Source organism: Rhineura floridana, chromosome 4 (genome assembly GCF_030035675.1).
Source record: "Rhineura floridana isolate rRhiFlo1 chromosome 4, rRhiFlo1.hap2, whole genome shotgun sequence".
Classification (NCBI taxonomy): Eukaryota; Metazoa; Chordata; class Lepidosauria; order Squamata; family Rhineuridae; genus Rhineura; species Rhineura floridana.
In genome coordinates, this window is record NC_084483.1 from 63,930,942 (window position 1) to 63,944,234 (window position 13,293).

The 13,293-nt window shown below is 41.7% G+C and overlaps 1 protein-coding gene across 5 annotated transcripts in view; it reads right to left on the reverse strand.

The window, feature by feature from the left end:
- PHIP (pleckstrin homology domain interacting protein) overlaps positions 1-13,293 on the reverse strand; it is a 184,016-nt gene that overhangs the window by 65,035 nt on the left and 105,688 nt on the right. For all 5 annotated transcript variants that reach the window (XM_061623183.1, XM_061623181.1, XM_061623180.1 and 2 more), the window contains 3 exons: positions 9,569-9,645; positions 3,726-3,957; positions 277-396 (listed from right to left, as the gene is read on the reverse strand). In XM_061623183.1, coding sequence (XP_061479167.1) covers positions 277-396; positions 3,726-3,957; positions 9,569-9,645 — 429 coding nt within the window. The remainder of the gene's footprint in view (positions 1-276; positions 397-3,725; positions 3,958-9,568; positions 9,646-13,293) is intronic.

Here is a 13,293-nt window from a genome sequence, read left to right on the forward strand (position 1 = left end):
TCTAAAGTACTTCCTGTATAGGTTTTTGTTTTCATTTCTCCCTTAATTACAGTCCATTCCTCTTAAACAATTTGCACCCAGTGTCCGGACCACTGAACAGTGACAAATAAGGAGATCTGGTATTTTAAAAAAACAATCATCACTGTTTTGGCTTATATCAGGGTTTTGTTTTTAAAATTATTCTGAAATGTTTGGTTAAAAAAATAAGACTAATACAATAGAACAAGAATACCTAGACAAGAGGCAGCATAAAAAAGGGGGAAAATATAGAAGTACCTCATCTCCCATTTGTGGTACAAATGGACATCTGCGGGGAACAAGATCTGTAATCCACACTGAAGGCAGCCATTCTTCCAATGTCAAGCCATTTTCTGCCAACACTCCCACGGCCAGCCTCTAAAAGAAACCCCACATAAATCTGAATTTAGCATTATTATTTTTTTAAAAAAAAAACTGTCTTTGGGGCATCATTAAAAGTCTAAGCATTTACTGAACAATGTATTAAATGCAAAGGTCTTGGTCCACAAAAAAAGTGAAAGTAGGAGAATGTTTGGAACAGGAGCAAACCTGATACAGTGCTTGACTACATACATTTTAAAACTGTATATATTTTAAAATAGGACCCCACTATGGGTCCTATTTTTTATGCTCAGCTATGATGGAATTCTGGGGAAATGACAGAATGTTAGGAACTGTCTTGTGTATGTACTAAAAATCCTGTCCCCATGATGGGCAAGATGTGTATGGATGGTGTACATTGCACAGATCCCGGGAATGCACAAGGTGTCTGTGTGTTTTGTGGAAAGATGCACATTGCATTACTGTAAGGCTCCTTTCAATGGAGAGCAGGTCACCCTGAGAGCAAGCAAGTTTGCCTTGCTACAACATTATTCTGACCGTGCAGTGTGCTTTACTGCTCACGATAGTAAGTTTGAGACTAAACTTCTGGTGACCCCAGCATCAGAGGCAACTTGCCCCCTTCAGTTGTATCTCAAATTACAGTTCATTTGCTTGATCCCATTGATCCCCTGGTTGTCACTAAGAAAATGACCCAAACTCTATCTGCATAAATTGCCTAGCTCTGCTCAAAGATCCAGTTTTTATTATGATACCCTGGGAGCTAACATTTTAGATTGTTAGGTAAAAGAAAGATGGAAAGAGAAAGCTCTCTCTAATGCAGAGAGAACCTTCTTATTTAATACATTTGTGATTTCAGATTCATAGCAGCTGCCTTTTGTAATTATTTGGTTTCAAATAAAGCTCCCAACAATGTATTCCATTTTATGGTTTGAGAAACCACCCCAAGCACTTAATTAAAAAAAAAAAATACAACACTGCTCTAGCTACATTGTTCTCTCCCAAATTACAGAGCCATTAACAGCAACTGCCCTCTTGGAAGTTATCCAGGAGGGAGAGAGAGAAAGGAAAAGCCTACATCAAGTGCCTGCTCCTGTTCCAGTTGAGATGTTTGTGTTGTAACTTTGAAGACTCCAGTTGAAAAGTGGAATACATTATTAAAACACATACAGTAGGGCCCCGCTTTACAGCGATTCGCTAATACAGCGGTCTCAATTAGAAGCAATTAGACTAGAGCCCCACGCATATGGCACTTGTTCCGCTTTTATGGTGGTTTTCAGTCACCGCGCGCCATTCTATTCAATGAGTTCCACTTTACAGCGAGGGTCTGGAATGTAACCCGCCGTATGAGTGGGACCCTACTGTACACACACACTCTATCAACATCTTCTGTAGGATTTAATTTACCTTGGTCATCTTAACATCCAAATTATTAGTTGTCTGACCAAAATAAAGCTTTTTTGTTGAACTCAATAAAGTAAACTGTCAAAAGGAAGCTACTACTTCTGAGTTATCTTTATGTCCTTACCTGCAGTTTTACCAACTGCTACTTTTTTTTAATAATAGATACTCAGGCATTTCTATTAAAACAATTAATAAAGCCAAGAAGATGGAAGTGCTGAGGCCAATACATGGAGATTTGATACTTTCTAAGTAGTCTCCAGTTTTGTATTCAGACCAAGCCTGCATTTTCAATATGTTTAGCATAACAAGGAAAATGGGACTCATATGCTCCCCTTCTCTGGTTCAGTCGCAAAGAGGCAATTGGAAGCTTCCACTCCTGTTTTAGATTAACCACAGGATTAACCACAGTTTAGCCTTCAACGAACCCCAACTGTGGTTAATCTTAACTACAGCTAGTGGAAACAAGCCACCTTCATAAATTATACTTTAAAGTTGGCTCACTGCCACTAACCATAGTTAAGACTAACTAAATTTGTCCAAAACCTAAGTGAAAATTTGTGAACTCCTCCTCATAGCCACACTAGAGAATAAGGGGAGAGAATGCCCAAGGCTTGTCCTCATAATGCTAAAACATGGTTTGGCATTGCATGCTAATGCAGCCAGTTGCTGTGTTTGGATGCAACACTAAACCATAGTTTAGGAGTAAAGGAATCAAGCTGGGCCAGCCACAGGATTGCATGCTCTCCCTCTCTCCTTCCCTTCTATTTTCAACTAATTGTAGTTATTCATCATGTCAAAACTGAAACCCATGATGAATATTAACTACAGCTTATGGAAACAAGAGCTTGCTTGATTTATATCCCGCCCTTCCTCCTAGTAGGAGCCCAGGGCGGCAAAAATTTGAAGTTGCCTTTTTCCCCTAAACCACAGTTCATACTAACCATAGTCTGACCAGGATTAGACATAACAAGCAACTTCTGTTAGTGGAAGACAACAACGGAAACCTTCCAATTTCCTATTTGCAGCCATACTGAAGGAGGGAACAGGGGAGTGCACAAGCCTTGAGGATTGGGCAGGTAACGTTAAACCATCTTGAGCAGTTTTCAGTTAGAAATATTATATATAAATATTCTACACACATACATACTATATATATACCATAGTTTTGCATTACACATGAACCAGGTTAGTATATTGCCATTTAAGTGCTGAGAAGTTTTTCCTGACAACAGATACACTCTCTTGAGAAAAGTCAGAATCCTATATAATCAATTTGTGCAATCCCATACTAACTTTGGCATGGGCTTTCCTTCCATGAACGGAACAGAGTTTACATTCATAGAACAGAGCTTTCCTGCCTCCTGCTTCCCTCTGTGCCTTCTGCTACCCCAGACATCTGTTCTGGAGACTGGAGACCCTTATAAATGGTGTGGGATACGGTGCAGAAGACTGCAGACAGAAAGAGGGTTAACAGAAATTTCCCTCTACCGTACATGAACAGAGGAGCAACTTAAGATCCAAGTCATTATCTGGAAAAGCCCTGAGGAGTAGTGAACACATAACCAATATAGGCATAAAACAACACAGTTGTTGTTCCCAAGTCACCCAAGTAGCTTTTATGCGGCTGTCCTCAATGACTTGGATTTACATAATACTAATCCAGGTGGATGATAAAAAAAAATACTGAAAGCCTACAACCAAGACAACTACCACAACTACATTTAATTTGAATTAAAATCAAGCTGAATGAACAAAACTACACTACTAATAGGTTGGATCCAAAAGGTTCCCTTCTGTTCATGGAAGGACGCCTTCTTTATTTAATGCCAGTACATTAATGTAGTGTAGTGGGTGTGTTAAATGTCACTGTGATTCATACTTTTGATTGATAGAAATTAAAGTAACATTACTGCTAATTAGTAGCATTTTTAAATTAGGTGGTAGTCTACTACTATAAATACAACCTTTTGTTTTCTCTCTTTGGGTTTCCTTTTCTTTGGTGATGTTGGACCATCTTTGTCTTCAATACCTTTTTTCCTTTCTTTTCTGATTTGCTTTTGCCTTTGTTTTTCAGGACCATCATCATCTTCTGAGCTGCTCTCTACTTTCTTAGTCTTAATTTTGGGAATTTTCTTTGGTGGTTGTAGATTAATCCCAGCATCTGCTGTCCAGTCAGAATAATCACTAGAATAATCACTGGGAGAAAGAACAATATAATAATAATTTAATGCAAGTTTCACACACATAAAAAAATAATTTTCCAGTTAGAAGTGACAACCTAGTCAACCAGACTAGGACAATTTAAGTGATATCCACCCCACCTTTCCTAGAACTGAGTAAATCTAAGTGCATTTGCTAAATGGACCACTGAAGACTGGCTCATCTGTGATTTCATACAAAATCATACAGTATAATGCTAAGCATAAAAACATGTGGACAGGAATAGCATTTACTGTACTATACTGTATATTCAAAATAAAAATTACCAATTGTGATTTTTTCCCAATGAACACATATTTAATCTTATTATGAGATTAATAAGAGAGCCCTTGGGCTTAGGGCGGTATATAAATTAAATTAAATTAAATAAATAAATAAATAAAAATTTCCAATACAGCACTTAGCCTCACACAAATATTTATTAATCCTGTATGCCCAAGCAGTTCATAAAAACGTAGGAGTTTCAAACATGCTATGCAACAAGCCACTAAAAGAGAGGAATCTGAAAAGCAGTTTGTGTTATTGCACAGAAGGGACCTTCTCTACAAAATTGTTTACAAGTCCTTATACTTACCCAAACTTATTGGGTTGGAATGAAGCAGAACAAAAATAGCCTCCTGCAATGTTTTGCAAACACTTGTGCAAGAGTTCATGGTAATTCTTAACCTTCCATTTGCACAAGAGGTTGCAAAAAAGCACTGGATTTAGTTTATTTTTCCATCACACAACACTCTCGTACAAGATGTAAAACAGACATGCTATGATGGGAAGATACCTTTAGATACAACTTGCAGTTTGGATCGCAATTACAAATATAAACTTGAAAACCCAATAAAGGAATGTTGCTCATAGTTAGCATTTACTGTAATTAAAGAACATTTCTAACATTTTAAAATTTCTCTTTCCTAATTTATGCTAACCAGCTTCAGTTAGTTCATTAACTTCAACAAAAGTTACCTTCCAAGTCAAAAAATAGTTACATATGTCTCTTCATCAGCAGTCTTAAGCTACTTAAACTTAAAGCAAAATTACAGTGCCTTGCAAAAGTAATCAGCCCCCTGACCAATGCTCTCATATTACTGAATTACAAATGGTACATTGTAATTTCATTCTGCATGATATTTTATTTTGAAACACTGAAACTCAAAATCAATTATTGAAAGGTGACATTGGTTTTATGTTGGGAAATGTTTGTAACAAAGACATAAAACTGAAACATGTTGCTTGCATAAGTATTCAATCCCCACACATTAATATTTGGTAGAGCCACCTTTCACTGCAATAATAGCTTTAATTCTTTTGGGGTAGGTATGTACCAGCTTGCACACAGTGTCAGAGGGATTTTGGCCCATTCTTCTTGGCAGATTCGCTCCAGGTCGTTCAGGTTGGTTGGAAGTCGTTTGTGAACAGCCATTTTCAAAGAGCGCCCCAGAGTCTCAATGGGATTGAGATCAGGACTTTTGAGGACTTCCCAGGAGGATCGCTCCACCTGTGCTGCCTCTGGGACGGGCTCCCGTCTTGGTGGAAACTTTTTCAGTTTTAAAAACAGTCAGAAGGGCTTTTTGAGTGGGGAAAATTTCTTCCGGATAAGGAAGAAACAGAGAGATTTTCCACAGAGCTTTGTTGTGTCTGTTGGAGGCTGGAATTCTGTGAAAGAAGGTCTTCCAGCAGCTCGGACGGAGCTAGGATTTCCAACCAGCTCAACTGATTAAGTGAGCCGTTTTTTTTTTCTTCAAAGAAAAACGGATTAACAGGCAAGCGTTCTCCTGTCTTTTCTCATTATTTTGTTATCAATACAGCTAAAGAGATTTGTCAAAGAACCAGCAATTAAGAAACCCTGGGTGAGTCATAGCTTTCTCTTTTATTCACGGAGCTAAGGGGAAGAAAATATAAATAGATTATCTTTATTTTTATTGCAAAAAGCTGGCATGGAATTCAGCATTATAAAGATTACAAACGGCTGAGGGGTTTCTAATTTAAAGAGAATTTTTTTTTTGATTTATAAGACTTTTGAGTAATATATGTCTGGGACTATTTTTTCCGGTTTACTTTTTTTTTTTTTTTGACGAATCTGCTCATTCTTCCTGCTACTAATTATTTGGAAGCTGTGAATTAAAGTTGTTTTGGCACTTTTGGACATACAAGAGATAAGGCAGTTCATCTTGTCTAGAGGGTGACGTCAGCTGGCTTGAAAGATTAACTCCTTTGTAACTGGATAAAGAAATAAACTGTTCTTTGCTTGGGACATTGGAAATTGAAGGGATTGTGTTTTTTTTGGTTTTAAGAATGACAATCAAGAAGGTGAATTTGGCGAAATGAGACAGGAGCTGAAAGAAATTCAGGATTCTATGAGAAAGGAGAACAAAGATAAATTTGGAAAATTAAAAAAGGATGAAAGAAAAATTAAAGGGAAGGTTCAAGCCCTGGAGATTGGATTAAATATGGTCTTGGAAAAAGATTTGGATTTCCTGGCTGTGATGGATCCTGGAGACAAATATTACTGTTTGGAATTCAGCGCTGTCCCTGAAGGAATTGGTGAAGAGATTGGAGATAAAGGTATCATCGGTTCGAAAAAATTCATGGACTGGAAGGATTTGATGGAACTTGAAATGGAGAAAGTTTACAGAATTAATTCCTGTTTTGTGACAATGAAAAACCCTTCAAGAGATGTGCTACTGCATTCTGTAAAAAAGAGGAACAGAGATGCGGTTCTGTAACAATACTTCAGTGATACGTTCGGAAATGATGGCAAGAAAATATTTGTGATGAAGGAAATCCCTATCAGACTCTTATTATATGACTATGACAGCAAGATTATTGGGTGCGTAAAGATGGAAGATGGAAGATGGAATCAACACAGATAAAGGAAGAAGAGCGACTTGAAATTACTGGATTTAATAGACTTGAAGAGTTGGATTAATTGACATGTCTATCTAGAAAAAAATTGATGGACATATATCTCAAGGATTGGAAACTTCTCTTTGACTTTTTGTAGAAGAATAAAATGATACGATGTTAATGAGATTTGATACCAACTAAGATAACTGCTGGAGGAAGGTGATTTTATAATTTATCAAGAGACAGGTTTGTTATATATTATAGACCTATAGCTGAACTACGACAAATCGGAAGTCAATAGTTTTTTTTTCGTTTTTTTTCTTTTTGTTGTATTAGTTTTAATTTGTGTTTTTCTTTTTGTATTGTCTTGATTTTGAAAATTTGAATAAAAATTAATTGGGAAAAAAAAAGAGATCAGGACTTATGACTGGGCCGCTGTAGGACAGTCACCATTTTGTTCTTGAGCCCCTCCAATGTTGCTTTGGCCTTGTGCTTGGGGTCATTGTCCTGCTGAAAAGTGAATTTCCTCCCAAGCTTCAGCTTTTTAGTGGACTGAAGCAGGTTCTCTTGCAGTGTTTCCCTGTATTTTGCTCCATCCGTTCTTCCTTCAATGTTAACAAGATGCCCAGTCCCTGCTAATGAGAAGCAACCCCACAGCATGATGCTGCCATCCACCATACTTTACTGTAGGGATGGTGCCTTGAGTGCTAGGTTTGTCACACATAGCACTTTGAGTTTTGGCCAAAAAGCTCTCTTGGCTTCATCTGACCACAAAATCTTTTCCCACATGGGGTGCTCTCAGGCTTTCTGGCAAACTCCAGACGTGCTTTCGTTTCACATGGTACTTCTTGAGTAACGGCTTCTTTCTTGCCACCCTCCCAAACAGGCCAGTGTTATGCAGAGCTTTTGATACGGTTGACTGGTGCACCATTACTTCACACTTAGCCACTGAGCTCTGTAGCTCCTTCAAAGTGATTGTTGGCTTCTCTCACAAGTCTCCTCCTTGTCTGAGTGCTGAGTTTTGAGGGACGGCCTTTTCTTGGCAGTGCCGGGGTGGTGTGATGCAGCTTCCACTTCCTAATTATTGATCCAACTGTGCTCGCTGGGATATCCAAACACTTGGATATTATTTGGTACCCTTTTCCTAATCTATGCATTTGTATTACATTATCTCTCACTTCTGTAGAATGCTCTTCGCTCTTCATTTTCCGTCAGATCCACAGCCTGACCAATGATCCTTCAACAGTGGAGTTTTTATCGTGACAATGTGGCAGCAACTTGAATGGTTCACAGGTGGAGGCCAATGGTAAGGTGACTGTGTCCTCGATGGGGCAATTTCTTTCATCTGTGTAAACTGGGAGCTTCCATAGCACAGGTTTTGAATACTTACATAAGGAACATGTTTCAGTTCTTTGTTTCTTACAAATATTTCCCAACATAAAACCAATGTCACCTTACAATAATTGAGTTTGAGTTTCAGTGTTTCCAAATAAGATACCATACAGAACGAAATTACAACGTACCATTTGTAATTCAGTAATATGAGAGCATTGGTCAGGGGTCTGAGTACTTTTGTAAGGCACTGTAAATGAGTAAAAGCTTTGGTAACCTGTTTCTGTCACTCTGAATACCAACAGCTTATTTTTTACAACGTTAAACTAGGACAGATTTAAGGAAGCAGTTAGTTATCGTATTAAAACCCTGTAGCCAAATTCCCCTTTTATTCTTTCTGCCCTACTAAAACTATAACTGAAGACTCTGCTGGAATCCTCTTTGTCCAACTTTTTACTGACCTATCGTAGCACAGGTTTGTCGTATTGCCCTGGGAATCTTCCCTCTGGCACTTTTACCAGTCACCAGAGGCCAACATTCCAAGCTGCTTCTCATTTCTCCCCTCAGCACTGCAGTGCTTGTCTCTTTAGCCTAAGCTAAATTATTCAGCTAGAAGTCTCCAGCCACCAAGCCACTCCCTGCCTCTCAGGACTTCCTTTTTCTTCCCAATCTTCTTCCTGTGCTGTCTTTTTTCCAGTTGACTCCACAAACACCAAGCAATTTCAACGCCGACTAAGTACGCACTGCTGACAAGCACCTGGCCATATGTACACTTCTTCTGGCCCCTCTAGTCCAGCCGCAGCTAATCACACTATCTAAATGAAAATTCTAAACCTGCACCCACCAAGCAAAAAATACATACCTTCTATCCTTCTTTTGCATACTAAGAATTCTTACAAACATTTTCCAACATAAAACCAATGTCATCTTACAATAATTGATTTTAAGTTTCAGTGTTTCAAAATGAAATATCATACAGAACGAAATTACAATGTACCATTTGTAATTCAATAGTATGAGAGCATTGGTCAGGCGTTTGAGTACTTTTGTAAGGCACTCTATTCTTAATGTTCTACTTTTACTTTGTTTACACTAACATTTCTTGCAGTCTAACCTGGAACCTGGAAATACTCAAGTGTATATGCAAAGGACATGGGACTTTAGGGCATTAGCCCCTCATGGAATGCCATCCTACAGGATCTCCCTAGCTTCAGCCCCTTTGCATGTGCAGCAACTTGGATCCTCAGCCCAAGTCTTTTTCTTTCTTTTTGCATTCCATAAACGTTTATTGATCTTGTTCTTTTAGTTTCCTTGTTTTCATTTTTTCTTTCTACATAGTCATCTTTATGCACAATAAATGTATATCTTACTGAGCATTTAACTTTAACAGCATGGACCTTTATATTCAATCACTTACCTAGAGCTGCCATCACTGTGCCATGCTTTCCTCTCATCTTCAGATGTTCCACCACTGGCAACAACTACTTCTCCCTCCTAACAGCAAAGAAATATGATGTTTGTTTAAAGTTAGCCTTAGCTTCCATTTGCAGTAACAGATACTAGAACTTCATATCTATTCACATGTTTTTACATGCCAACATAATGCATACATTTTCATATATTTCCCAATACATTTCTTCTAACATTACTGGATCAGGTCCAGACTTCTCCCACGATAAACAAAGGGCTATTTCTGTTCATGGAGACAGGAATCAGGATCCAGCAGGGGTACCCCTGATGAAGATACCCCCTCTGATTTTCATTTATTGCCCCTTCCCTCCGTACCCCCTCAACATCTGGGGCAGCTTTTAAGATGACATGGGAGAAGGAGGAACTGGTGAAAATTGCCTTCCCACCTAGTTTTCTCCAAAGTATTAGTATTAATACCACATAGGCCTCAGTCAATTAACCCAAATCCACAGCAAAGTGAAAATATGTCGCTCCTAACTGAAGAGAAATAGTTGAATATATCTTGCTACAAAGGCAATGGATAAAACAGATTCTCCTTGGAGAGTCCATAGGTCTCAGCATATTTGTCCCAATGTGCAAATACAAGAATACCCTTAATGTTGTCATTTTGTGAAATGAGGATTGAAGTAACATTCTTCAGAATCAAGAAATAGCAACAGGTGGTGCTTAGGGGGAAATCCTCCTTACTCTTGGGCCTCAGCTCCTCCGCGGGGGCCAGGAAGGGGGAAGGCATGAGTTTCAGGGTCCCCAGCTGTCAGAAGGAGCAGTAGATCCAGGAGTTGTTGAATCTCCGCCGGATAGGGGATGTGGGTATGAGTTGGAGCCAGGGTCAGTTCCCACGGATGGAGCGCTCTCTGAAGAGTGTGCCCCACCCCCAGACCAAGACAAGGAGCCATTGGAAGTTGCTCCGGAGGGCGTGCTCCCTCCCCCTCTGCCTAGCAGTTCTCGGGAGGCGCCAGGAGAACAACCTCCCCCTGACATCGAGCCTGTTGCTGAGGCCCTTTCGAACAAGCCATTGGACGCCCCTCACCCTGAGCTCATCGTCGCGAGAAACGGACAGGTCAGAGGCAGGACTTGAGAAGGAGTCAGAGATTAAGATCAAGGACTTTCCCTACTTAAACCTACGGGTCCGGGGGAGGAGCTGCCGAGTCAACTTTCTTTATACGTCGCAAAGCATGTCTAGAGTGCAGCTAGGGAATTCTAGTGAGTTAGTTTAGTGCTCTCTATGAAACGTACTACTTTTGATGTATCTATTACTCTAATAAAACAAGAATTAATTACACCTGCATCTCAGCCTCATGGATCCCACTCTGAACGGGACAGTTTGACTCAGCCACAATCCCTTCTCGACTCTGTTCCCATGGCAGACGACATGGACCAGAACGGAGCAGCAGGGGGAATGCATATAACCTTGGAAACCTTGTACGCTGAGCTCCAACTCCGCGCCACCACTCAAGCCCTGCAAAACGAGAACCAGAACCTCCGAGCCGCCACTCAGGCCCTGCAAGGTGACAACCAGAATCTCCAAGCCTTGATTGCCCAAGTCCAAGCAGCGCCAGCTGGGCCAGTGCCGGCCCCAGTCAAATCTCCTGTAGGGCTCCCCGTTCGTTACGGGGGCCAAAGCAAACAGTTTACTACGTACCTAGCCCAGTGTGAGTTGCACATTCAGGTGCGCCAAGCTGGGTTCCCGACTGATGATGCGAAGGTGACATTCATCATTAGCCTACTGGAAGGGGAAGCGGCCAAATGGGCTACCCCGTATTTGATCCGCAATGACCCTGTACTGCGACAGTTTGTTGCCTTTAAGGACGCGATGGGAGAGATGTTCCGTGACCCACAGAGGAAGGAGACGGTGGCCCGTCAACTGGGAACCCTACTACAGGGACAGGGTTCAGTGGGAGAGTACACCAATGCCTTTCGCGCCTTATCTCAAGAAATGGATTACAATGACCCAGCCTTGATGTACTTCTACAGAAATGGACTTAGTGCGGAAGTTCTGGATGAACTGGCGTGCACCACGCCACCAGATACTCTGAGGGGCCTGATCCAGCTGACTGGAAGGAAGCTGGAACAGCAGATGGAACCCTCCCATGCACAGACAGCCGCCCCTCTTCCTTGCATGCGTCCCTCACCCAGTGCGGGAGTTCCAGCTCCCTCAGGAGAGGAGCCCATGCAGATTGGAGGGGCCAGACCGCGTTTGATGGAGGAAGAGAGGGAGAGACGCCAGAGGAAAGGACTCTGTCTGTACTGCAGAAAGTCAGGCCATATAGCCCGATCCTGTTCAGCCAAGGCTGGGAAAACCCTGCTGCCGGAAAACTTCGCATCCCAGCTCTCGTAGAGGCCAGAGGGTTGGGGGGTAATACAGACGCTGAGCCTCTGCCACGACCCCTCCTGTCCCAAGGTGCACTCCTGTTACCCATTCAAATCACCCTGCGTTCGGGCCAGAGCTTCCCGGCCAAGGCTATGATTGACAGTGGAGCATCCTCTTGTTTCATGGATAGGGAGTTGGTGCAACAACATGCCATCCCCACTCGAGAACTGAACCAGCACTTGGCCGTGGAAACCATAGATAACCGGCCCCTGAAGTCGGGTGGCGTGACCAGGGAGACAGAGATGTTAGGGGTAGACGTCCCTGGGCATCGAGAAGGCCTGCCATTCTATGTGGCATCCTTGCCTCGGTTCCCGGTGGTGCTGGGAATGCCTTGGTTGATCCAGCACAATCCCACAATTTTTTGGGATGAAGCGGTGGTGGCCTTTGCCTCCCAATACTGTCATCAACACTGCCAGCCCATGGAGAAACCGGAGACGTTGGCAGGAGTGCTTCCCTCAGAAGAAATAACTTTACCCACTAAGTATGAGGAGTTTCGGGATGTATTTGACAAAAAGGAAGCAGAGCAGCTCCCTCCTCACCGACCCTATGATTGTGCCATCGATTTGATGCCTGGGGCACGCATCCCAGCCGGTCGGATTTACTCTCTGTCTGAGCCAGAGTTGGCAGCATTGAGGGAGTTTTTAGACACCTATTTGAAGAAAGGCTTCATTCGCCCTTCACAGTCCCTGGCCGGGGCGCCTCTGTTGTTTGTCAAGAAAGAAGGCAGGGAACTACGCCTGTGTAATGATTTCCATGCCCTAAATCAGATCACGATCCCCAACAGTTACCCCTTGCTGCTCATCAGGGAGATGTTGGAGCGGTTGCGATCTGCAAAACTTTACACTTAATTGGACTTGAGAGGGGCTTATAACTTGATGAGGATAAAAGAGGGGGACGAGTGGAAAACTGCTTTCAAGACCCACTACGGGCAGTATGAGTATCTAGTCATGCCATTTGGATTGTCGGGCGCGCCTGAAGTCTTCCAGAATTTCATGAATGACATCTTCAGAGACTTTGTGGATCATTTTATGATTGTGTACTTGGATGATATCTTGATATACTCAGACACCCCCAAAGAACATGACGCACATGTGCGCCTGGTGTTGCAGAAGCTGCAAGAGCACTGTCTTTACACGAAGCTGGAGAAATGTGGGTTTGACCTGACCTCATTAGACTTCGTGGGGTATCGCATCTCCCCAGAGGGAGTACAGATGGACCCTGAGAAGGTTTGGTGTGTACTCACATGGCAGCCTCCCAAGATGAAGAAGGATTTACAGCGCTTTTTGGGGTTTGCCAATTAC